Here is a 27,183-nt window from a genome sequence, read left to right on the forward strand (position 1 = left end):
CGGCCTCCTGCCACACTGACTGCCACGTCGGCTGGGGGGCCCGAGGAGCCCGTCCGGCCTCCTGCTTCTTCGGCTGGGGGGCCCGAGGAGCCCGTCCGGCCTCCTGCTTCTTCGGCTCGGGGGCCCGAGGAGCCCGTCCGGCCTCCTGTTTCGCCTGCTGGGGGGCCCGAGGAGCCCGTCCGGCCTCCTGCCACACTGACTGCCACGTCGGCTGGGGGGCCCGAGGAGCCCGTCCGGCCTCCTACTTCTTCGGCTGGGGGGCCCGAGGAGCCCGTCCGGCCTCCTGCTTCTTCGGCTGGGGGGCCCGAGGAGCCCGTCCGGCCTCCTGCTTCTTCGGCTCGGGGGCCCGAGGAGCCCGTCCAGCCTCATGCCACACCGGCTGCCACATCAGCTGGGGGGCCCGAGGATCCCGTCCGGCCACCTGTGGCTGCTTCTCCACCTGTGGCTGCTTCTCCACCTGTGGCTGCAGCGCTACCACCTGCTACTGCCACGCCTCAGCCTGAAGCTTCGTCCTCGCCCGGCCCGGCTTCAGCTACAGCTTCATCATCGCCTGGCCCGGCTTCAGCCTCGCCTGGTCCGGCTTCATCCTCGCCTGGCCCGGCTCCATCCACGCCTGGCCCGGCTTCATCCACGCCTGGTCCGGCTTCATCCTCAGCTTCATCCTCGCCTGATTCTGGTCCAGCTTCATCCTCACCTGGCCCAGCTTCAGCTACAGCTTCGCCCGGCCCAGCTTCAGCTACAGCTTCATCCTCGCCCGGTCCGGCTTCATCCTCGTCTGGTCCAGCCTTCGTGCCCGCATCCTCGGCCACAGCATCCTCATCTTCACCCGCAGCGCCTGGTCCAGCCTCCGCTTCAGCGTCCTCATCAGCTTCGCCTGGTCCAGCCTCAGCTTCAGCGTCCTCATCAGCCTCGCCTGGTCCAGCCTCCGTGTCTGCATCCTCGTCTGGTCCAGCCTCCGTGTCTGCATCATCGTCTGGTCCAGCCTCCGTGTCTGCATCATCGTCTGGTCCAGCCTCCGTGTCTGCATCATCATCTCCGCCTGCTGCGGTCCCGGCTTCCGTGCCCTCAGCCTCGCCTGGCCCAGCCTCGTTTGGGTCTGGAGCTAAACGGCCGTTTTCTGGACCGCTGGCTAGGCTACTGGCCGGGCGCCGTCACCTGAGCGGCCGCCGTTGCCTTCTGCACGGCCGGCCCCCGGACCCTCTTCGCCTGAGCAGCCGCCGTTGCCTTCCGCACGGCCGGCCTCCTGAACCTTTTGTGCGCCTCCACGGCCTTCTTCGTGGCCGGCCTCCTGAACTGTCCCATCCCGGCCTCCTGTGTTATCGGGCCCCTGGCCGGCCACCTGAACTGTGTTTTGGACTCTGCTCCCCTGTGAGTTTTTTTTTTTTGTGAACATTTGTTTGGGACTCTGGGGCCTCCGTCTTTGGTTTTGGCCCGGTCCCTCCGTTCTGGGCCCCCTGCCGCCCGCCCGGATCTGGTGGTGTGTTTCTGTGGCTGTCGGGGGCCAGCCCTTGAGGGGGGGGGTACTGTCATGGTCCTGCGACCATGACTCAGTGACTTTATGTTTATGTTCTTTATTGTTATTACTTTCATTATTATTCATGGCTGTTTTGGGATGGTTTGTGTTTGGGATTTTAGACACTGGGTTCTGGGTTTGTGCTCCCTCTGTTGGTCCCTGGTGTTAGTGTTCCCCTGTCTCGTCAGGTTAATCAGGTCCAGCTGTTTCCCCCACCTGTGTGTGATTTCCCAGTGTCTCTTTGTGTATTTATAGTGTGTGATTTCCTCTGCTCCTCGTCGCGTCGTCTGTGTTCATACCTGGTGTAATCCCCTGCATGCTCTCCCTGCTGTTCTCCCTTCATGCTCAGGTTTGCTATTTCTTTGTGTAGTTTCTCCCAGTTAGTTCATCCTTAGTTCTGTTTTACCATCCCCACTTTATATTGGATATTATCAATAAATCACGCTCACACCTGAATAAGTGCTGCGTTTTGAGTCCTCCTTCCGCTCTCCACACGGCCGCTGCCCCGGACCGTGACACATACCTTGTTTTTCTGTGGCCATCAACATTATCGAGCATCACACGAGAGGAACCAAGGTTGTGGAGGATGTGCATTTGAGTGACCATAAGTGTGTCTTTTCTGACCTCAACTTTAGCTCTAATCAAACAATCCTGAAATCAAAAACTCATCGATGCATAATAACTGAGACTACTGCTGAAAGGTCCGCTGTCATGTTTGACATTTCTCTGCGTTCTAATAGAAGTCATGTAAACACTCTTGTCCAGTGCTGTAACAGAGAATGCTTATCCATTTTGGATCAAGTGGCACCTATCAAGTTCTATCACACAGAAGGTATGAGTCTACTTTAAACTTAAGGAGAATGTGTTGCAAAGCTGAAGGACTATGGAAGAAAACTTGAAGCACCCAGGCTCTAACTTCAAGATCTAATGCTCTACCTAAATGAACCAGTAAAAATACCAGATCAGAATATTTTTCTAGATTCATATCAAAGAACAAGAGAAATCCCAAGGTCTTTTTTTGACAAAATCAGTGCTGGTAACCACCAGTTGTCTCTAGCTACAGTACCTATAAATGTGCATTCCAAAGGGCTTTTTGTCAATAAGATTAGAGAAATCAATGTCAAAAACTCCCCAAAGCTAGCTTATTCTGCTAATGAGGCATCTAATTCTTACTCCTGGTCTACCTTTACACCTGTGAAATTTGATGATATGGTGGCCCTGGCAAATAACATAAAATGAAGCCGTCTTCATGCCCACCAAGGTTTTTATCAAAGTCTTTGACTGTCGCCCCATAGGTTGTAAACCTTTTAATGTTTTTCTTCAGACTGGGATGTTCCCCAGCTTTTTTAAACAAGCCACTGTGGAACCAAAGCTCAAAACACCCCAACTTGGACCTGACATTATATCAAAATTATAGAGCAATTTCCAAACACCCTTTTATGTCAAGACATACACTCAACAAAAATATAAACGCAACACCTTTGTTACTGCTCCCATTCCCCATGGGATGGACGTAGAGACCTAAAATTCATTCCAGATACACAATATAACCATCCATCCCAAACAGTGGTCACAAATCAGTCCAAATGTGTGGTAGTGGGCACATCTGCTATATTGAGATAATCCATCCCACCTCACAGGTGTGCCACATCAGGATGCTGATCTGACATCATGAGTAGTGCACAGGTGTACCTCAGACTGCCCACAACAAAAGGCCACCCTGGAATGTGCAGTTTTGTCTCACAGCAAAATGCCACAGACGCCACAAGCAATGAGGGAGCGTGCAATTGGCATGCTGACAGCAGGAATGTCAACCAGATCTGTCGCCCGTGCATTGAATGTTCATTTCTCAACCATAAGCCGTCTCCACAGGCATTTCAGAGAATATGGCAGCACATCCAACCGGCCTCACAACCGCAGACCTCGTGTAACCACACCAGCCCAGGACCTCCACATCCAGCAGGTTCACCTCCAAGATCGTCTGAGACCAGCCACCCAGACAGCTGCTGGAACAATTGGTTTGCACAACCAAACAATTTCTGCACAAACTGTCAGAAACCGTCTCAGGGACGCTCAACTGCATGCCCGTCGTCCTCATCGGGGTCTTGACCTGACTCCAGCTCGTCGCCGTAACAGACTTGTGTGGGCAAATGCTCACATTCGATGGCGTCTGGCACGTTGGAGAGGTGTGCGCTTCACGGATGAATCATGGTTCACATTGTTCAGGGCAGATGGCAGCTGAGAATGTCCCAGTTCTTGCATGGCCAGCATACTCACCGGACATGTCACCCATTGAGCATGTTCGGGATGTGCTTGACCAGCGTATACGACAGCGTGTACCAGTTCCCACGAATATCCAACAACCTCGCACAGCCATTGAAGTGAAGTGGACCAACATTCCACAGGCCACAATTGACAATCTGATAGACTCCATGCGACGATGTGTTGCACTGCATGAGGCAAATGGTGGTCACACCAGATACTGACGGGTTCTGGGTCCCCAGACCCCCAATAGCGCAAAAAACTGCACATTCCAGGGTGGCCTTTTGTTGTGGGCAGTCTGAGGTACACCTGTGCACTACTCATGATGTCAGATCAGCATCCTGATGTGGCACACCTGTGAGGTGGGATGGATTATCTCAATATAGCAGATGTGCCCACTACCACACATTTGGACTGATTTATGACCACTGTTTGGGAGGGATGGTTATATTGTGTATCTGGAATGAATTTTAGGTCTCTACGTCCATCCCATGGGGAATGGGAGCAGTAACAAAGGTGTTGCGTTTATATTTTTGTTGAGTGTAAGTGAGCAGGCAGTTGCTGCCCACCTTACCGCCTGCTTGGAAAAACACAACAACTTTGACTGCTTCCAATCTGGTTTTTGCAAAATGCATTCCACTGAAACACTTGAGAATACACAGTCTTGGTCTTAAAATACCTCTCCTTAGCTTTTGACACAGTTAATCATACTACAATGTTAAACAGGCTGAGGGATCTTGCTGGGATGTGCGGTTTTAGTGTGTCCTTAAACCAGATTATGTCTGAATCTGCAGAGCAACTATGTGGAGTCCCTCAAGGCTCCATGTTGGGATTTATTTTGTTTTTAATAAATATTCCTTCTTTAGGCCACATAATACAGCAGTTTAGTGATGTGTTTTATCATCTTTTTGCCAACGATATTCAGCTACACTGCTCTTTTAAGCTTGGTTTAAAAAGAGTTTGCTGAACAAACATTAACCAATGGTTGAATAACAACTACCTACAATTAAACCCAGATAAAACTGAAACTTTGATTATTGCACTGGACAGTGCAGTGTCCCACATTAAACAGCAACTGAGTGATCTGGATCTCTCGCAGAAGCGTAGCATCAGAAATTTAGGTGTTATTTTTGACGACGCTTTTTCCCTGCAGCATAACTTGCCAAGCTACAAATAAACTTTTACTTACTCACTTAGGGTGGATGGAGCCGCATGTTTTCGATTTTGCCCTTCCAGACACAACCCTCCCATTTGTCCATGCTTGGGACTGACACTAAGGCTTGTGACCCATGCGTCTTTAACTGTCCATTATTGCACTGTTTTGTATTGACTGTGTGTTCTTAATTCATACTGAATTACTGTCCTATATATAACTCTGGTCTAACGCAGTGCCAGTAGAAGCAATACAAAACAAGTCATCCCTGTAGAACGGAGACACTGGAGACAGGTTAAGACCACTTATATAGCAATCTGAATTTAGACTCAAACACATACACACACACACACGTTTCTGAGGTATGTCTGTGGTCTGGAGGTCACCACAGCAATGATCAGCTCACAAACCATCCCTCCACAATCAATGCTTTAAACCCAACGGCCCCATTCAATTAGCGGCATCCCGCAGCTACATTCACTTGCTGCCTAATTGACCTCTGAGTCGCAGTGGAGAGCAAGTCCTGGCATTGAAAACAGCTGCACAGCGAGAGACTCTGCCAATGTTGACACAATAATTACACAGCAAGTCACCTAACATGGGCTTTAGGGTCAAAAGTGGGTAAAAAGGAACATGCGATTGCAAACGAAGGAAGCAGAGGGGATGGGGTAATAAGGAATAGGATAGCAGGGAGGGAGAAGATAGAAAAGAGAGCGTAAAAGGGAAAGAAGACAGCTGACCGGAGGCCTGTTCAACCATGAGATTAGGCTAAGTGATGAAAAGCAGGGAGGAAATAGACGCAGAGACCGTTGGAGAGCCTCGGGTGAGAAAAAAAAAGAAGCAAAGAAGACGGATGAAAAATTTTTTAGAGATGCTTGTAAGAGCAGGCTGGGCGGTAGAAGAAATCAAGATAATACGCGTCTAGGATCACCAACACTGGGATGGGAATGGCCACTGGGACAGATCTAATAATGGGGTTTGCTAAACACTTTCAGCTTCAGTCACAGAGAATATGGCCTAAACCACTCAAGGCTTAAAACATCAAATTAACATGGACGTCTGGACATGTCATCTGTATAAAGGATGATATCATTCCTGCTATTGAAAAACATAAAACTAGCTAATCTTATCAGGTAGCCATATCACAAAGCTACACATTAAAAAGCCCTGAAGAGAAACTCCAGCAGTGATGAGGATTTTGAATAGTTCAGACTTGGTGAAATTGCTCCACACTAATCTGAGTGTCACGTTTTAATTTGTAAAAATAGTTACTGGATGACAATGGACAAGAGTTACCACCACCTTAGACGGGACCAACCCTGCCTTATTGATTTTAGGGGGGGGGGGGGGGGGGGGGGGGGGGGGAAGCTATAATCTTTTATTTTGTTGCTAACTTCTGCTTATTGGGAAAAAACGGGAAAAACCCAACCCCCAAATGTTAATATTTAAAAATATAACTGATCAAGTAAAATCTCTCTGGTATACATTGCATTTTTTACAGTTTCACTGCCACTTGTTCAGTTGCTTGATTGTCTTGTTTGTTGTCTTCCATGTAACTGGAAACCATGACAACCAGGTAGTGATAAAAGCAATCACTAGAAGGTAGAAGGCAACACTGTATATCACTTTGCAACCAATTCCGCACTAGCAACCAGCAGCATCCGCTGGCAACCATTCACGGAATAGACACTTTTGCTTAGCAACTGGTGGTTACCAGAGAGGTCACTGACTGGTCTTTCGGCCTAGTGTGAATGGGGCACTGGCAATCAATTTCATAGAGAACCCAAGCAACCACTCGCAACCAGTCATGGAATACACATTTTCCTGTAGAGACATAGTTGCCAGTTGGTTGCCGACAGGTCTGTATACCACTGTGACTGGTGCCTAACCTTGATTTGATCTAAATGGTACAGAAACAAAGTCTTGGCACCTACTGTGTGTGCCCAGACAACACAGCTCAGCTGTTCTGTCTCTGCTTCACAATTAGCGTTATAGTTATATTTATAGCCCGCGATAACTGGCAAACAAACAAACAAACTGACTGACTGGTGAACATGTGGGTTCTGTTAGCAGCTACAGCAGATGTTTCCATCAGTAGTTAATGGAAAGAAAAACACAACTAAACTGGATAATTATGTTTACTGTGAATTTAGTAATGCGAAAGTTAACTGAAATCTTTGTAGCTTTGAAGTAGTAGTTATGATAGTAATAACAAAACTGTTTCATGTAGTGGTTTTAGGTGTTAGAAAACTAAATATGAAAGACAGCCTACTGGAGCATTGCAGTTTCACAAATGTATAATGTAATGTAAATGTCAGACATTTGCAGTATGGAAAAAATTTCAACATTAGCAATGAGTGGCCACCAAATCCTTAGCCACGGTTCATTCCTCACCAAGCGGTATCCTGAGTAAATCTCTAATGAAAAAAGAGAACGGTAAACTGCTTTGAGCGAGCATGTGTTCTGAAGATCATGTTTTCCTTTATCACAAAGACAATCGTTCCTGTTACCGCTGAAGTTGAAGCGCTTTTCAATCTTTCTAAAAAAATGGACATAAAAATACAAGCCAGACAACATCAAACACCTTCCCACGCTTACTGCATAAATAAGTAAGTGTTAATAGACTGGATTCACACACAGATGAAAAAAAATCCTAACAGAGTCTCAAATAAAGTGAATAAGAAAGCATATACGGCCCACTATAAGCTTAAGCACTTACCTTTAGCACAGCAGTGACCTTCATTTTTTTATTGAGACTCCTTCTCAGAAATGGTGTATCACAAAAAAAAAAAAAAGCATCAGAAAAAAAGGTATTGAAGCTATCAGTGGTGGACAACAGCACTGTGTAAGGCACTCAGACTGTCTGGGATGGAGGAGTAGTCAATAATGAGCCTCCTCAGTTATGATTCTCGACAAACGGAATCAATCAGCCAGCCTGAAGGCTTGCTAGATGCTATTGAAGTGCCGTTCACACTGGAATGGGATCAATGGCTAAGCTAGAGTTGACCATCGATCTGAACCATCATCTGGTCTCCTTCCCTGTCCCCTCCTCATACTTCAGCAGGGCCTAACAAGGTGAGAAAGCCAAGACAAGCCTGGCTGAAGTGAAATGGCAGCAAGCAACGCTCACCCAGTCTTAAAAACACACAAGCTCTCTTAAGGTTCCTCATGGGCTAAATGGTGCTTTACACAGCCATTACTTTTCAAAGGTCACTTGGGCCTCCACAAGGATTTTTCCTGCTATTTAGAGTAATAATGCTACTTTAATAGTGTACGTGCTACTACTCTGGCACTCTAACACCAAGCGGACATAATCTGCATCTGCATCAAATGTAGTTCACTGGACACAAAGAACCTGCGTGTGCCTTCCTCATATTTTTATCCTATTTGCTATAAGCTTTTTTAAGCCTGACATGTTGCACTGTCCTTTTTAGGAGTGGTTTTATAATAAAATAGGGAGTGCCTACTGCTTATCACAATATGAACAACTCCTAATAATGTCCTGAAATTACTGGAGGAGTACTTTGCAGATTTACAGAAAATGTTCTTACGATGTGCTCAGAGCTGCAGGGAAATCCTCATTGGAATGCTGCAAAATTTCTGTGTACTACAGCTTCTTGGCTCCGCCCACAGCAAAATCAATCATCTGTCAATATCCACATGGGTCCCCAAGAGCATTTCCAGACTGCATATGACTAATAACTATAGATAACTAAGATGATGACACATGCATAAACATATCTATCAATGCAAATATATTAACAAAAGCACCCACTTAGGAATACATCCTGGCTCTGTGGTAACAAAAAAAAAAGCTGTGAATGCAGGTGCATTTGAGTGTGTTCATACTGGCTGTAAGGTGCTTCTTAGATATTTACATTTTACAGATGCCTGCAGGTTACATGAACAGCAGTCTTACATAAAATATTCCCACATTTCGTGCCTGGATTGATGTTGGAGTGCTGTCAGAGTATTCCACAATCTCCATCAATGCTCACGTAGTCTGAGACAGATGACTGACATGATGTGCATACACATCAGGCACCTCGGTTTTTGCCTTTAATCTTCCAGTAATTCATATTTCTAATGCACTTGGAAGTTACATTATAACAAAATCCTACGGTTATCATGTTAACAAGAATCCTATATGCATATATGAGGTGTGATTAAACATTTCTGATAGTGGAGCAGTAGAAATCTAAAGCCATGCCTGATTTAAAGTTGGCCCATGATCAAGATTGTTCATTGTAACATTGTTACGTTTCCGTCTACTTGGTCTCTTCCAGGGTGTCAAAAGGGCGTCAAGGTGCCACTAAGTTGGCCACTAAGGTGGACTAAGTTGCAGGAAGCCAAATGTTGTAAGTGGTCCATGTGGTGAGTAAAACCTGTTATTGCGTAGCCAAAATACCTCTTGCATGGACTACAGTCCAGATAGCTTCTCTTTCAAAGGTAGAGTAGAACTCGATATTGTCTCACATTGTAGAATGAAGTTGCGGTACACAACCCAGCGAACAGCAAGAACTAATGACGAGCATGTCTCTCACCTGACGCACTGCATTTGGGCTTAGAAACTGTGGACTGAACTGAAAACTACTCGGTAATGATAATCCTTCACATGCATGAAGCTGATCAATCCAAACAGTGAGAACCGGACCTACATTGGCCAAATTTGAATCAGTAATTAGTCTAATGTGAATTTAACTATAATTCAACTATTATAGCTAAGAGGTAAAGAGAGGTAGCAGTACGAAGCAAAGCCTAGACACTAATTCAGGCAGGGAACTCAAGATACAGTGTGTCATACACACCAACATGCCTCACATTCCTCACATCATATACCCTAACACACCCTCCAAATTTAGTTGTGGCGATAAGCTGAATAACTTGCTCTCACTTCCTTTAAACTACTGTTTCAACCCCTCCACCATCCCAGCATACTCTTTAGTCATCACGCTCTAATTTCTGTATGGAACACTATTTTGAGAAGTGAGCTCAGAGCCTAGCAACCCTTACGTATACTCTACTGCTGTAATAATAATAATCATTTCTTACACGAGCTGTCTGACTGTTGCTTTGTTATTTTGTCAGTGTAGTTTGCTCTCTTGTATAACTAGCATAGAGACAGAAGTCTTCAATGACTATGACTTTATTAACACTAGCTAAAACAGGGGTGGGCAATCTCAGTTCATGAGGGCCGGTGTCCCTGCAGGTTTTAGATGTGTCCTCGAACCAACACAGCTGATTTAAATGGCTAAATTAGCTCCTCAACATGTCCTGAAGTTCTCCAGAGGCCTGGTAACAAACTAATCATGTGATTCAGGTGTGTTGACCCAAGGAGAGATCTAAAGCCTGCAGGGACACCGGCCCTTGTGGACTGAGATTGCCCACCCCTGAGCTAACATCAGTCACTATAAGCTACTGGCCACACTGAGCCCGTACCAACAAAATGCCTTAGTATTTTGAACGCACTAAAATGAGCTTTGAGGTCCCTTTGAAAGAATGACATTATTTTTAAAGGCTACACTGTCTCACTTTAAAAGGAACTTTTTTCAATGAAAAAACATTGTAGACGATGCTAACTGTCCTTCTGTTGACTTTACTCCTCTTCACAGTAGCTTTAGCAGCCTGTACAGGAGATGCACGAGCATAATTAAAAACATTATTAACAAATACATTAAATCTAGGGAAGCAAGCTCTGGGGCATTATAAGACACACTTTAATGAATCAAATTGGCTGCCACAAAAGCACAGGTACTAAGCAAACTTTGGATGCTCTTTAATGCCATTTTTATTAGATCTGATTTAAATGTAAATTACCTATGTCTAACACAACACTTGGTTTCTTGTTTCTCACTGTTGTGCTAAACTGCAGCTGGCAGCAGATGTGAGGAACCTAGAGAGGAGAGGAGAGCAGAGGAGGTGCAGGGAGTGAGATGCAGGCATCAGGCTGCAGTGTGTCTAGACAGTATTCATGATCCATCTGTCTGCCACCGCCACGACAACAGCCAGCGGCTGCAACAAGATGGCAAACTCCATTAACACAGAAACGTTTTCTATGTCCCTCTCCCTTCCTCCTTTCCTCCTCTTAATCCCCCTCTCTTTCCATCCATGGCTGTGTCTCTGTCTGGTCTTCCATCTCACTTCAAGCCCCTCTTTGTCTCTTGTCTCCCCCTGAGACTGCCTGCACTCTTTTTCTTATTTTTTTGTAATCGTCCTATTCCGTTTTTCTCCTTTCTCTCACCTTCTTTTCCCTGCAACCATCTCTCTGCCCTTCTTGTGTCTCTATGGCATCAACAGAAAATGTGCACCAGCTCAGAAAATTACACTCATTGAGCAGCTTTCCCGTAATGCAAGCTGCAGACTCTTACATTAACATCCGCTCTAGATAGCTAAATATTTTAAGCACCCAGCTCAGGAGGATTCTATCCATTGGAAATTATCCCCCCACCCCCACCCATTTAAATCACCCTAAAATTTAAATAAATATAAAAAATGTTCATTTGCTGTGCCTTGTAGAGCTGCAGAAATTTAGATAGACAGCAGCAGAAAAAAAAAGTGCGATAGATTAAAAAAACAACAAGGTTGGAGGGGTTGGAGAGGTGAAACACATTTGAGGGAGGAAGGTAGAGGGCGGGGGAGTGAATGAGGGTGGGTGAGATGAGAGAAAGAGATGGAGAGGAAGGTAAGAAACCTGCCAGACACGCGCGCGCACACACGCACACACACACACACACACACACACACACACACACACACACACACACACACTCTCTCTCTCTCTCTCATGGAGCCAAGGATGAAAGTGCTGCTGTAAAAAGTTTTCCCTCTCCTCCTAAAAGTTGTTGAAAGAGAGCGCCGCAGCACATCAAAGTGGCCTGGCAGACAGCCATTGAAGCCCAGTGGTGTCCTTCACCCTCTCTCTCTCTCTCTCTGTCTGTCTCTCCCTCTCTCTGCACCTCTCTTTCCATCTCCCCCTCTCAACATCTCTCTCTCTCTCACTCCCCTTCTGTGTTTTCATTGATTGTGACGAGTCAAGGGAACACTCTCATCTTGTTCCCTGGACAGTGGTGCTCAGCAGGAGCTAGAAGCAGGTGGCTGGTGCTGGCGGTAGGGATGAGAGGGTGCGGTATATAGATTTGGTATAATGCCTGTACACTTTGTTCCCTTATACTGATAAGCAAGGATGACGTCACAAAACAATACAACATGCAACTGAAATCAAGTTCTCAAGCAGTGACAGTTACCCTGCCATTAATTTCATGTGCTTTCAGCCCTCAACACAATTTCCAGATGATTAGTTTTGCATTTGAGTAAACTCACGTTTCTCTGAAATTAGACTAAGTATACTAGGAAGCAGGTCTCAGGTCAGTTTGTGTCAGCTTGGGCATTGCACACATAGAGCTCAGGGGTCATTTCGTCATTTGTCACAGAGTCTTAACCCATCTCGGTTTGCTATTGACCGAACACATGCTATTGCACCGGACAGGTAGTTTAGTCCACAGAAGAAACTAATATACCGCTCCAGATATGTAGCAAAGGAAACATGGGTTTTCAGGTTATACGGCTTCATTAGGATTACACTGAAGTGATGGATCAATGTAAAACAACAACATGCCAAAAGTACTTTGATGAATGATAAAAGTAAGTGTGAAGTTAACTATTGCACCATTTAAAAACTTTGAATGTGAAGTGCCGGGGGCAGAAGTCAGAAAGTTTGCAACACCCATGAGAAAAGCTCAAAACCCCAAACCCTTGTCCCCGGTGGGGCAAAATCAGAAGTGAGGCAAAGCAGAGAGAGGATGCGTTGGTGTGGTTTGATGGTTTGAGGTAGACAGATAGAGACACAGATGTGTAACAGCATCCTGCAACACTCACAGTTGAAGATGCCCGGCGGAGGGTGTTGGGTGACCACAGGGCAGTTCTCCTCATCGCTGTTGTCCCCACAGTTATTCAGCTGGTTGCAGATCAGCGAGCCCAGACGCAAGCAATTCCCATTGGTGCAGTGGAATTTGCACTCTGTACGGTGAGGGAATAAAAGACATGTTACATTTCTTAGCAAGAATAACAAACATTTAGTTGTCTGAAGCTGTACATTGAAATGAGGCAAAGCCTGATGTTAATACCACATTTTGTTTCCTATCAGAACAAAATGTTCTATTCATTCAAGATCCCAGAGTCATAATCATCTTTTAAAGAATTAGTCTGCTTCTTCTCTGCTCTGGAAAGATCTATAATTAAAAAAAAAAAAACATTTAGAAACAATCACAATCAAACCATAGTGGAAAATTAAAATATATATATAAAAATGCCTTTTGGTAAAAATACATGTTACAAAAGAGGGAAAGAGAGAGAAAAACACAAGTTGAAAAAAAAAAAGTCCGCCCACACACATACACCAGTGTCACTGCAGTAGTAGTGCATTCAGGCGAGCTCTAAAATGTGTAAAAGCATTGATAAACCGCACAGACAACAAAATGTTCAAATGCTGGACTGTTATGTGAAATCCTCCCCGTTATCTACGCTTCAGAATGTGCAAGGTCGCGTGGAATGAGGTTTTTTTTTTTTTACCTGTAAGCTCAAATACAAAGCAGAGTTAATGTGCTGAGTTCACACAGAAACAAGGTCAGACAAAAAAGTGGTCTCCCGTTCAAAACAACAAATAAATAAACAGCTCTTTCAAACGGCCCTTTGATGTGCCGCAGCCCTGAACCGTAATGTGGTCCCGTCACGGCTATTACCAAAATGCTTCTCTCCCTCTAAATATTAATACGTCTGATTAGCGCTATCTGGTTTGAAAAAAACATAAAAACCCTCCAAACTGTAAATGGGAAAGTATATATATGTGTGTGTGTGTGTGTGTGTGTGTGTGTGTGTAATCATGTAGAGCTTTAATCGTAACAAATAAGAATAATAACAACAAAGTGTTTGATGCACCACAAAGCAAGGCCATGTTATTGTGGCTCAGAGTGTTATTTGTGTGTTTTTAGTGAAGCCGATACGTGAGAGCTGCACTCACACCGAGTTCGCCAGAACTTCACCGACTGCAAGAACAGCGAGACATGAATGACAGTGTTGATGTGCACTCGTACAGACTGTGATGGTTTTTCCTGTGACACATTATGATTGATATGTTTTTCGATTATACGTGGAGGAAAAATGCATTTATGCTGAATGGAAACGAGTATTTTAAAAAATCAAGAAAAAAAATATAGTAAAAATTTCCTTAAATTGTCGCTAGTTTTTACTCTAAGGAAGAAAAAACTCTATGCACTCTATGCCAGCACTGTGACAACAGCTCTTAGTGTAGATGCAGTCTTTTCTTTTTAGTTCCTTGCACTATGGGTTATCAACATCTGGTGCGTAGACTACCCACAATCCATCATGACCACCACCTGTAAAAGTGATGCTTTAAATAGAAGATCCCAGTTTTTGGGATGGTAACAAAAAAAGTCATGTGTTACAGATTACTCGTTTCTTCTCCTAAAAGTAATGCAGTTCATTACTTAACACTACTTGTTACATGCAGTTACATGTTAATGTGCTTCAATCCGTAAAATGATCTGAAATAGCTTGTCACATAACTATCAGGCTAACCTCAGGTTACAAATGCCTAACCAACAACAATGAAGAATCCCTATCGTAATGACAACACACACACACACACACACACACACACACACACACACACACACACACACACAATATTTCTTTTAGTTTTAATGTATGAACACAAAACTGACAACACAACACCTGAAAACTAGCCAAAAGAGACTTGAAATCGCCATAATGAGTCAACCGTAGAAACACAAACAGGTAGAAACAGAGGCTACAAGCTTGACTGCTTATCACTGCTTTTGTTAACTGCTGAAGTTCAGGCTCTGGCAGCTGAACTGGGGTCTGCATACACTCAGCTTTAGCATTACGCTGGGTTCTTGGCTAGCTTTGTGTTAACATGCCATCTGTGCAGATGCTTGCCGACAGCACAAGGTGCACCATCAATATAATACAGTTGTTTCTGTCTTAAACCCAGCTTGCACTTTGCCCTCACACACATGTCCATACTCTCACTCCTCAAACGCTGTAGAATGCTCCACCATTTCCTTCATCCAGGCACACTTACTGAAATCTGGTGTTTGTAACACAAATAACAACATAATTGCAGCTGTTATGTATTAACTTACTTAAGTTACTGCATGACAGAAAAATGTAATGCGGTTAAAGTAATTAATTACTGCGTAACTATTTGTTGAGGAATTTCTTTTTCACATCTTTGAGGTTCAGGCTGGACTCTGAATGTAAGCAGTAGATTTGCACCAGACTACAGACTTGTGATTTTTGTCAGTTTATCACAGTAAATATTTATTTTTATTATCACAAACAGATTGGATGTAATCACCAAATCAACCCCATTCACTCACAAACTGATAGCAGACCAGGGGCAGACTGACTCATCTTATTGCAGATTTATCATTGTTCTGATGCGCCAAAGTCACTTTGAAGAGTGGAATAGGCTACCAAATGTTTGAGGGCCTTGTCCAAGCAACCACTTCAAAAGACTCATCAGTAAGTTGTTATAATTTTGGTCACGCGGGATTCTCTGGGCACTTTTTTCCGTGGTGTGACATATATAACGCCAACAAGGCGGGTCTTCACTATGTTATGAATCATTAATCCACAAAGTTTTACTTACTTACTAATTAGCACCTGTTCTGATCATCAAGAAAGCAAAGTTAGAAAGTAGAAAACTTTTTTGGCTTATGCACTAGGCAAGCAATTCTCTGAGTGCTCTATCCAGTCCTCTTGGTTATGCTGTTATTAGCTGATACAGCCTGGAGCTGCTAGCCTGCAGCAAAGACGAGGGGCTGCAGAGATCACTTTCTCTGTCTCCACACCTCAAGATTTTATTTTCTCTGACCCACCTGTTTTTTATTCAAGTGACATCACATTTATCAGACTTCACACTACAGGCATCAAAGGCTGCATAAAACTTAAATCACATATGCAGTTGTATTCCCCAGTACTGGTAAGCAGACTTTGGTGGTGTAAAATTTGTGGAGCTCGCCTTGTTCTTCAAGACACGACCTCCTTTTGGGAACTGTACCTTATAAAGGAAAGAAGGCATTTGTTTCCAGTACAGGTTGGCTGTTTGAAGTCTAATAAATGTCCTTAAGGTATGCTACTGGCAGTGTGAAGTTAAATAAAAGAAACCCCTCTCTACTTGATACTAATAAAACACCAGAATCTCTGTGTCACCGGTCAAGTTACATTGCAAGTGCTAGTAGGCACTAGGCTTCTGACAAATTGGAACAGTTTTTGGATTAAAAAATGTAACATCTCTGAACTACAAAGAGAGATATGCAAAATGCTTTGGGCAATATCTTGTGCTTTTACACATGATACAGATTTTTTAATTCTTGCATCTTTTCACAAGGTCAACTACAAAAGCAGATTCTTCTTTTTTGTAAAAACAAAACTAAAATTGAATGATGATGACCAGTTCACCCCAAAAGGTAAAACCAAGGGCAAAATTTAGTTTCTTTTAAGCGTTTTCAAGAAAAGGTACCACAATAAAACCATAACTACTCAAGTCAATCACTTGCCATGTGGCTAACTATAAAATGAAACTCAAGGATAAGCTCAGCAGGGCACAGCTGATGTCCTTCACAGACTTAATTGTAGATACTGAACAATTAATCACTTTACGGTAGTAAAACTGAAGAGTGCAACGCAAGCCATAAACTCTGAACATTCAAAATAAAAGCTGCACCTTTTGAAATGGGTTCATTTCAGCAGTAATAAAGAAGTTTTACTTTGAAAGGTAACTTTCTCTATTTCTAGTTTGCATCTAGTTACATCAACTTTTTTCAATGGCTAATTAAAATTTGCAGACAAGAGAGCATCTTCCACACAAACTACATGCAACTGTGACAACCTGATAGCGACAAAATGGGGCCAGTACAGTCTTTGAAACTGGTTTTACCCAGTGACAGCCAGCCTGCACTTACCAACAGGTTGAAGAATACAAATGTTTCCCTAGCGAATGTAGATTGCCGGGGGCAGGGTGCTGGCTGGTCTTTAGGCCTGTGTAACTAAGGCCTAAGTTGCTTTAACTTGTCTACAGTCGCTGTAAATATACAAGCTGCTTTACAACACACCTCCAACCCAGCTGTTACTTTCAAGCTGGAATCAGTGTTAAATTGTTGTTGATGCCTGTTCTGCTTTATGCCGTTAGAGCCTTGTCTGCCTTGGGATTTTCATGCACATGGGAGTGCCAAGAGCTCCTAGAATAGAGCCATGCAATCAGTCTTATCACCGTCATGGTCCATGGTCCGTGATGGATATAGTTGCAACAAGTAAATACCTACGTAAGAGTAAAGACCAGGCTGCTAGCAGAAATTCTGAAATATCTTCTACAGAGACGTTTGGAAGTTATTGAAATTCTTCTTTTAGTTTTCTGCAGAAAAACACTTGTAAGTGTTTTTATCCCTTTTCTTATTCAACATCATCCAGAAAGTCAACAATTGACACTGTTTCCTCTTCTGTATAAAGACCAGAACCCAGTTTGTGGATTATTCAAAGTAACTGCATCATCATTTCAGGGAGAGACACTATGTGAATTTTTCACATTTCATTTTTCTACATTAGACAGAGCAAGTGCACACTAGTCAGACTGAGCACCGTTTAATAATTAAGTGTGTGAACTGTGCCTGAATTACCAATTATACTGTAGCCTGAACAGCAACCCATTAGCTGTACCGTGTATTTACTCTAATACTTGATCATTCACCGGGGCTCCTGAATATCGAGTGAACAAACACAGCTCATTTTGAAGTAAAGATGCACAGTTTCACTGGTAAAAATGGTCTCTGGTTCACCACAGCCAACATCATTATTACTGTAATTAAAACTCACACAAACTTTAGCAAATAGTAATTGAGATGTGGAGGCGTGTTCACCTGCATGTCATCTCCATTGATATGTTTTTGAACTCAGACAGACAAAAGTTGTTTTTCCTCAGATGGATAATTTAGAGAGAAATTTCAAAAAATGTTCCTGCTTGCAACAAACATCACTTATGAAACACAAAACCTGTGACACGTACTGTGAACATGTTAGTGAACACTAACATGTAATGTGAACCACAGACAGAGCTGGGCAAAGTGAGCAGGTCTAGAGTGGTTTGGTTTGCTTTTATTTCATTAAAACTTTGCCTGGGAATACTCTCCACTAAAGCGCGCAATCAGCTGACAGGAATAATTACACTTCCATGTTGGAGGACTCGTAGGAGACTAAATTAAATAACTGAAGGCAACATTTCGTGCTTATATTCTGTATATTCCCAAATCAAAGGTGCTTGATGGAGTTTTTGTTTTGTTTTTTTAAAACAAAGAAACACAATTTTACATTCAGCCTGGTGTTGCCCAAAAGGATTGTGGGTATTCTCGTGATCTTAATGTATTGAATGAACTGCCATCTTATGAAACTAGCTGAATTCTTGAAGAATTTAACCCCTACTGTTAACGTAGCGTTCACAGATGCAGACTTGTGACGAATGAAAAGACAAACCTTAACCCTTGACCCTTACAGTGACAGGATCTGGTGGCTCTGTTATATCGGGGGACATTTAGCTGACATGGTTTTAATTTGTTTGTTCGGTTAGATTCAAGGCCCATCGCAAACGATTAAAAAACGGGGTTTGCAGTTGTCATATTTATTCTATGATGAAACATTTTCTATCTGTATTGAAGTGGAGTCTAACTGGACAGCCTTTCAATGAAACCATTCATCCAAAGGCTGTTCAAAGGGGTTATTCGGAGTCACTATATCTCAACCCAAGCAAACACCTTCGAAAGATTTTGGGTCAAAGTAGTCAATATAGTACTTTTATATTCTACGCACAAGAACATCTTAAGCTGCCACTGGTCAGTGTCATGTGCATGTTATAGAAAAAGTAACATAACGGGAAAGAAAGCTGAACAAGTCGTGTTAGTCTGTTTATATGGTGTCGGGTCAATCATCGGTTAAATGGCTGTCTTCTGTCCCGATGGGTCAGCCTACTTTTATGCCAATATTGTAGCGTTTAAACACAGGACATGATGGCCAGAGTCAAACCAGATTAAGAAGGACCTCTCATAACTCACACATACATGTTATGAAGCTCATGTATCTTCCAAACAATGATTATCCTTTATTGTGCATCATTCCTCACTCTTCCCCTCTCATGCAGTCTTTTTACCTTGAATTATCAAATATCTTCATATACAGATATGACACTGATTAGGTCAGACATACTATGAAAACGGGGCGCTGAGGTGGGTTGCAAATGTAACAACTATGGCCCTATACTGGACATCTAATTGGATATGAAGAAGGGTTTCAGCTGATATAAGTTGTCACAGAGATCAGCGGATATATCAGCAGGACAAGTGAGTTTGACTTATTAGGCCTTAATCTTACACGCTTACAGACCAGTCAGTGACCTCTGGTTGTTAGGGGGAAATGCCTAACCAGCTGGTGAGTGGTTGCTGGCGGATGGGACCTTAGTCTGCCTGAAATAATGGTTAATTTTTGGTGATTCCTGTCTTCAAGAAAGAAACACTATATTTTTGTCTGTCATTAACTAAAACTAACCCTTGTATCGTGTGATAAGTGTGTGTGTGGGTGTCCTGCTGTAATTTTGTAAAGTCTGGACGTGAATAATAATAAGTTGTTGGTCGTGAAGGAGTGTGAATGTGCACTTGTGTTCATGACTCCAAGTGTGGATAGTTGGGTTGGAGCATTGTCTCTCAGTGTTTTTGCTCAGTTACAGTTTTCCTCAGTTGTCCTGTCTTACTTGATGCACTGCTAGGACACTCCAACATGTCATATGCATGTGATCATGTGAGCATAAACTGATATGAACTGAAGATAATGACTTATTTGCACATAGCCAAACCCCAGGTCCTGTTATAAAAACATAAAAACTGTGTCCAACACAGTAATAGCACAGATGTCACAGGGACCCATCAGAACCAGACTGAACAAGAAACGAGACAGTTATGATCCATCTGTGTGACTCCCTTAACACGTTAATTAAGGTAATCAGAATCAACATGCTTAGTTCTGCGTTTTACTTTGAAAACACAAATGGAAACAAGAACAGAAAAGTTGCACATGTTCAGTCTCGCAAATGGTCCTGCTTGATTTGTGGACGGTACGTGAGGCGGATAAAATTGGACTTATTTACACGACTCCTGCTGAAATGTTCAGCTAAATGATGCCTTCGCCATAGTAACAAATCAGCTTTGACTCCTGCGTGCCAAACTCATTACTTAATGCGATTACGCAGGTCTAATCGACGGCTCTAATCAAGTCTCAGCCAGATTCTCCACACTTCTGGTTTGGATTCTTCCTTTTTTCTGTGAGACTATTTGTCCTTGGTGTGGTAATAAATGGAAGATGGAAGGTTGGAAAAAAAAAAGAGAAAACCTTCAGAGGAAAAGTAGAAGGAAGCATTTTAATCAAATTCATTACAGTGGTTGGGGAGGTGGGGAGCTGCTGTGTTTTGCTGCGGTTAATCAACACACGCGAACGCAGGCGCCCAGGCTTGTACGTGCACGTACAGAACGGTTCCGAGCAAACACCTTGCAGGCCCGCTTCTGGTGCGAGTTCTTCCGATTTGCCCGGCTGGCAGTGAGCGACCTAATGACACTGCACATTTTATCCTCTTCCTCCCATAACAAGAACAGCTTGTTCTGCTCTTGTCTAGACGCTGGCAGAGGGAGGAGGGGCAGGAACACAGATCCGATTCAAAGAACAGACCAGCATGACCGTTCTTTGGAAAGAGCCCTGTCCCCTCCTTCTGAGTGGCAATTAGTGAAGCCTCGGTGACTTGCCCAGCCTCTCCTCTCCTCGCTCTGTCTTTCATTTTGTCTCAACTATTACCCTGATCGTCCGTCTAGCCCCACTCTTTTTCAGTCTCGTCTCCTCTTCCGTCTATCCTCGGCTCTCCAGCTCTATTACTCCCTATTACTCTCTCATCTTGTCTTCCTTCCTCAGTTGTCCATCTTCTCACTTTGTGGTTTTGCTTTTACTTCTCCCATCTACCAGCCAGCATCTTTCTCCTCCACTGCTCTTCTCTTTCTTGCTCTCAAGCAACACTCAAAAGTGTCACGTGAATTTGAAGAAAAGGCTTTACTGAAATACTGAAGTGAGACAACAATTAACCCCTCCCCAGGCACACACACACAAGTTAATTAGCGTGATATGAATATGTTCGACACAGAGGTTCAAGTTCTGTCAAGATCTGATCAGCATATGCGTTTACCTGAAGAATAAAGGGGAAAAAATGAGCAGGAGGCAAACAAAAGCACTCGCGAGGGCTCGGTTAAACAAGAAGACCGTCTACTATATGATAGTGTAAGTGAAAGTATACGAGAGGTCACGGTCGAGAGGAGCGCTGTTTGTTCGAAAAACACGCTTACATTACCGGTGATGCTATTTCTTCATGACAATATAAAACCTTGACAATTTCGAAACTGCGCAGGCAATTCTGGAAATCTTTTGAAACGCATCTTTTCTGTTTAAGCTTTTTTATTTTGCTCATTATATTTGGCATAATAACTCTCAAAGAGCACTTGTGCATCTTTAGAGCGCTTTTTAGACAGCGATACAGATCAAAAGGCTGCACAACAAGCAGAAGCAAAGGTGTACTTTATTACAAAAAATACTCTTTTGAGCAATAAAAACAGTGAATTTTGTAAACTCTGTAATAAAACAGTGCAGCAAAAAGATGCTTTCAGTGTTCACTTCATTAACTTACCGTCGTCTGCCTGTGCTTTCTTCAGCTCTAACGGTCTGTGTTTTCAGCTAAATGTCAAGGGAATTTAAAGTGAAATGAGAACACACAGCCACCTGCTGCTACGACAAACTATTGTTTAACCTCTTGAACCCCATTATAATCTTAAACCTCTGTGCTACGCAGCCAGACTTTGTTCAAACAAGAAAACACTTCCAAAAATAGCAAATACAGTCAGGTCCGTAATGTGTTGGATGAAGACTCAATTTTTATGGGTTTTTTTGCCTCTGTACATCACCTCAGTAGATTAGATTAGACAATAATACTAGGGCTGAACGATTATGGAAAATAATCTAATTGCGATTTTTTGCCCCAATATTGCGATTGCGATGCGATATGCGATTATTTTTTAAGGTCTTTGTCTTCTGTATTATTAAACAAAGACAAGCAATACATCATATAGTATGGCCAATACTATATTACATTAATTTTAAACTGTTCTTTCCTGGAAGACAGACCTCTGTTATGATGACATGAGGTGATGCATGAATTGATGACTGACATTTTTATTTAACTTCTTCAATCACAACAGTATATTTGAACATACACAATAGTTTATTTTTAGCTTACAAACATCTGAGCATAAAGTGCTGACAAGGAACCCTGGTGTAAACATTAAAATGAAAGTCAGTACAATGTGCAGATTGCAGAAATATACATAAAAAAAATCAGTGGCTTTACCACACTCAGTTTTTCGACATCTGTGAACTACTAGACAGTCATTCAATTAAAAAATAATATTAAATAAATAAAACTAATAAATAAAAAATACACACATCTTACTGATCTCTGCAGTCAGTAACATTACACATAAAGTGCAAACATAATAGCAATTGTATAAACACACACACAAACACGCCTTTAAAGTTTAAAGGCGTGAAATTGGACGGTCTAGTTCTGATTAGCGTCACCGCTGTCTCGGTGGAGTTTAATAAACTCGGCTGTCTGCTTCTTGCTATCTAAAATATAACCAGACACTGGTGTAAATTCTCGACTGTCTCATACTTCTGTTTAATAAGTTTTCTGTTTGACGTTTAGTCAGCTGTGTGAAAACCAAGGAGGAACCCACCCGGGGGATTAATAAAGTTTTATTTTATCTAATCTAATAACTTTAATCTCAGCCAAACCGATTTACTCACGAACAAACAAAACACTGAAAAAAGCCCAACAATAACATTTTTAGGTTGTCTAAGTGACTTATATATTACGTTTAACCCGAGCAGCGAAACTCCGCGGTGATCTGAAAATGATGTGCCGGGAGTTGTGCCGTTCTCGGCCGCATCAGTAACCCTCGAGCTCCCGGCTAGCTGTCGAGCTGGTGGGTAGCAGACGCCTCTGAAAACGTCGAAGCACTTTTGCAAATATGGGATATCTTGATAAACCGAGCAGATATTTGATGTTTACACAACTACTTTCTCGCCTGAAAATATGTTAAAAGTTTATTTTGTGACCCAGAAAGATTAGTATGAGTAATTTTAAAACTTAGTAGCGGCCGCCATTGCTGGAAACTGGAGTTTGGCTGGGCCGCGCTATGAATTCTGGGATATGGTAGTAATTTGGACAGCCTTCGGCGCGTCGCTGTGACGTAATCGGTCTACAAATGCGGCCTCAGGAGGATGCAGCCCATGAATTTGGACATGTCCAGAGTATAATCGCAGCCTTTGCGGTTAGAAAATTGCACTTGATCATGTCGCGATATTATCGCAAATGCGATATATCGTTCAGCCCTAAATAATACGTGATTAAAGTGCAGAATTTCAGCTTTAAGTCATGGAGTTTTATAAAAAGTCTGCATGGTTCAGAAACTGTTTAAGAGCACATTAAGACCCCTTTTATGCATAGACCCCCAGTTGACTGAAGTTTTGCAGTAACTGATTAGGCTTTTTTATACACAGTCCCCAATTTCAGATACTTACAAGTAATAATAAAAAAAACGAACATGTATGGGGATCGTTTTTAAAACTAGAATAAAAATATCGTGGAGTTGGTGACTGCCTGAAGTCTAGAACCCATGGGCATCGCCGCATGCTGTGCTTCCTCCCTTTACTGCAGCTACCTCCAGTTGCTCCTTTTTGCACTTCTAGGCTGAGATCAGCTGGACTGACTTGGCCACTAAAGAATATCACATTTCTTGCCTTGAGGAGCTCTTTGTTGCTTTTACCATTATCTTTGGGTCATTATCCATTTGCACTGTGAAGAACTGTGTGATTAGTTTTGCAGTGTTTTCCTGACTCTGAGCAGAGACCACAGCTTTGCACACTTTACAAATGATCCTGACTATCCGCAGTCATGTCATCAATAAACACCAGTGGCCTCATTCCACTGGCAGCCAAACATGTCCATGTCATAGAACTGCCTCAACTATGTTTGACAGATGATGTGGTATGCTTCAGGTACTGAAACGTTTCTTTCTCTCCCATATTTTACTTTTCTCATTATTCTGGTATAATTTAATCGTGGTTTTTCAAACCTGTGCAGTTCTTTTAAATGTTTTCTGTTTAATCTTGTTCAAACCAGTGGTTTGCTCCTTGTTGTAAACTCTCTATATTTCCATTTATAAAAGCATCTGGTGGTTGTAGAGTACCTAGAGAGCCTCAGTTTCGTGTCCTGGTATTGCTCATCTTGGCTTCCCCAACAATCTTGGGAACAACCCATGCGCTGGTCGGAAAACAGTAGATTCCTCAGGGAAACCTTCAGCTTCACCAGCCGACCGCTTTGTTTGCCCCGGCGACAATGATGCTTTCACCTGGAAGGCAGCGTGGGAACAGGTAACCCAGGATTTCCAGTAGAACTGGGAGCAAGGGTTGCTGCCTATCAGCGCCAAATGACACAATATTTTGTACCAGAGGTTGGAGGTCCAGTAGTGTCTGGACACCTCAGCCTTGTTTTGTGAACGACATGGGTCAGAAATAATATAAACACACACAAAGTTGGGAGTGACAGATGAGCAGCCACACACACCGGCGCCATCTTGAAAATTTGCTAAATCAGCTACATTACAAACAAACTTCACAACTAAAAAGAGTAAAAATGTCTCCTTTTAATAACCCAAGGTCTGGAATCTACTCCAGCTGTCATTGTGCTAGGGTTAGTGAGCACTAACTGGTACTACAGTACCAGTCTATCACAGGGGCAACGCAAACATTCACACTCCAACTATAGATAATTTAAAGACATAGAGACTGTGGGAAGAAGCCAAGAGCAACTCTGCACCTTCTTCTTATGAGTAAATCGGGGGAAAAAGCTAGGTTTGACCTAGACACCTCCAAAATTTAAAGCTTTGCTGCCTCGATGGTTATGTACCAATTAAGCACCATTGTGTCTTCCACACGTCACATTAACGAAAAACTGCTCAGTAAGTAATCAGAAATTTGGCTGAATTCAAGTTCTTTTCATAATACAAAAAAACCCCATTTATTCACATTTCATTTGTCAACCAAATTCAAATGTAAAGGAGTCGCATTCAAACAGCCCCTTCTTAGTATTACTGTCCACTCAAAGCGCTTTGAGCAGGGAAGGGAACATCTTTTTAAAGTCACCTTTTCAACAATCTGAAAAGGTAACTTCTCACCGTTCTCAGACATAAAAGACATCTTTCTCTAGATGACTTTTGATGTCAAGGAACGGCAAATTTTTACCTTTCACTTTTCACCCAAATCTCAATGATGCTAAAAGTTGCATTTTCAAAGTCTTTTCAAAGAGTTTCTTTGGATGGGTTGTAACGCTATTTTCATGGCTGTAATAGGGCTATGTGTTCCAAAACAGACCTAAACCTCGGTCTAAAGTTGATCCAAATCAGACAAAGTAAAGTTACGTTTTAGTTTTCAGTGACAATTCTTAGAGCAAATACAATAAAGTTCATATCGTTGGATGTCAATGCTGGGTCAGTATCTTTTAAAAATCACTTTCAGGAGGTCTTGAATTTGATTTGGCAGCCCTGAAAAATGAAATGGACTGTTCTCTCCTCGAGGTTGCTTTATTCAATTAAATAAATTTTATTTAAACAGCGCCAAATCACAACAACGGTCGCCTCAAGGTGGTTTATATTTTAATGTAGACCCTAGAATAATGCATACAGAGAAAAACCCCAAAATCATATGGCCCCCTATGAGCAAGCACTCTGGCGACAGTGGGAAGGAAAAACTCCCTTTTAACAGGAGATTATTAATTCTATGCTATGAAGTAGATTCTCCAGGAATTATATGCATTCAAGTTACCCCTTGAGGAACTGTAATGACATGGATGATTAGAGGTAAAAAGCAAATGTTAGCTTACTAGTGCTAATAGTTCACCCACAATAAACAAACAGGCTAAAAAGGAGGATGACCTGTAATGCCACTTTCATTGCAGGTGTTTCTGTGGTTCCAGCAATTATTAAAAATCTCAGCTGGCCTACATCGAGGGTTGACAAATAAGAAGATACCAGTCCTCGATGGAAAAATACAGTAAAGGTCATAGCCCTTCCCCGCTCACAGAACACTACAATTTTCTCCACTTTTCGGCACTGAAATGAGTCTACAAATAATAGAAGAAAAAAGATCAGAATCTCACTTCAGCTGGGTGTTGAAAGTTGGCAAGCCTGGATGTCACACAGTTAACATGAAAGCATCCTTTGTTCTTGGCCGCGTGGCTCTCTGTTCTCTCAGAGGTTAGCACTGTCAAGACTGCTGTGTTCAGTGCTTCAGCTCTATGTGGCTCAGTTCACAGTTCAAAGCTGTACTCAGAGTGCAATATTCAGGTGTATTAACCATAAATCATCTCATTCATTGATAATGAACAGCTTATCATTTCCTCTCCATTAAGTAAACAGAGGAATTATAAAAACAAATCAAATATTCTGTTCATAAATAGTGAAAATTAATCAGCTAGTAACTTTAGTCATCTGTTGGAAAACAGATAATGCAATCATAAAGACACTGAAATTTTAAAATAAAAACTAACAAACGGCAATGAGAATATAGGTTTCGATCATGCATTTAAGATAGATTTTAAAATTCTATTATTTGGTCACTGTCTGTAGGGCTTGCTTCGCTCACAGAAAGCTACAATTTTCTCGACACTTCAGCACTGAGATTAGTCCAGAAATAAAGGAAAGCAATAAAATAGATCAATCTGAATCTCACTCCTCAAGGCAAGAAATGTGATATTCTTTAGTGGCCAAGTCAGTCCAGCTGATCTCAGCCTAGAAGTGCAAAAAGGAGCAACTGGAGGTAGCTGCAGTAAAGGGAGGAAGCACAGCATGCGGCGATGCCCATGGGTTCTAGACTTCAGGCAGTCACCAACTCCACGATATTTTTATTCTAGTTTTAAAAACGATCCCCATACATGTTTGTTTTTTTTATTATTACTTGTAAGTATCTGAAATTGGGGATCTCACACACACACACACACACACACGCACACACACACACACACACA

At 42.6% G+C, this 27,183-nt stretch overlaps 1 protein-coding gene across 2 annotated transcripts in view; it reads right to left on the reverse strand.

Moving 5' to 3' along the window:
- The window catches only part of LOC146563502 (low-density lipoprotein receptor class A domain-containing protein 4-like), a 280,198-nt gene that overhangs the window by 123,659 nt on the left and 129,356 nt on the right, over window positions 1-27,183 (reverse strand). For both annotated transcript variants that reach the window (XM_085290636.1, XM_085290637.1), the window contains exon 3: window positions 12,804-12,944. In XM_085290636.1, coding sequence (XP_085146762.1) covers window positions 12,804-12,944 — 141 coding nt within the window. The remainder of the gene's footprint in view (window positions 1-12,803; window positions 12,945-27,183) is intronic.

This window comes from Mchenga conophoros, linkage group LG11 (assembly GCF_057382185.1).
Source record: "Mchenga conophoros isolate Kocher_MC1m ecotype Shallow Benthic linkage group LG11, M_conophoros_male_GT1.1, whole genome shotgun sequence".
Classification (NCBI taxonomy): domain Eukaryota; kingdom Metazoa; phylum Chordata; class Actinopteri; order Cichliformes; family Cichlidae; genus Mchenga; species Mchenga conophoros.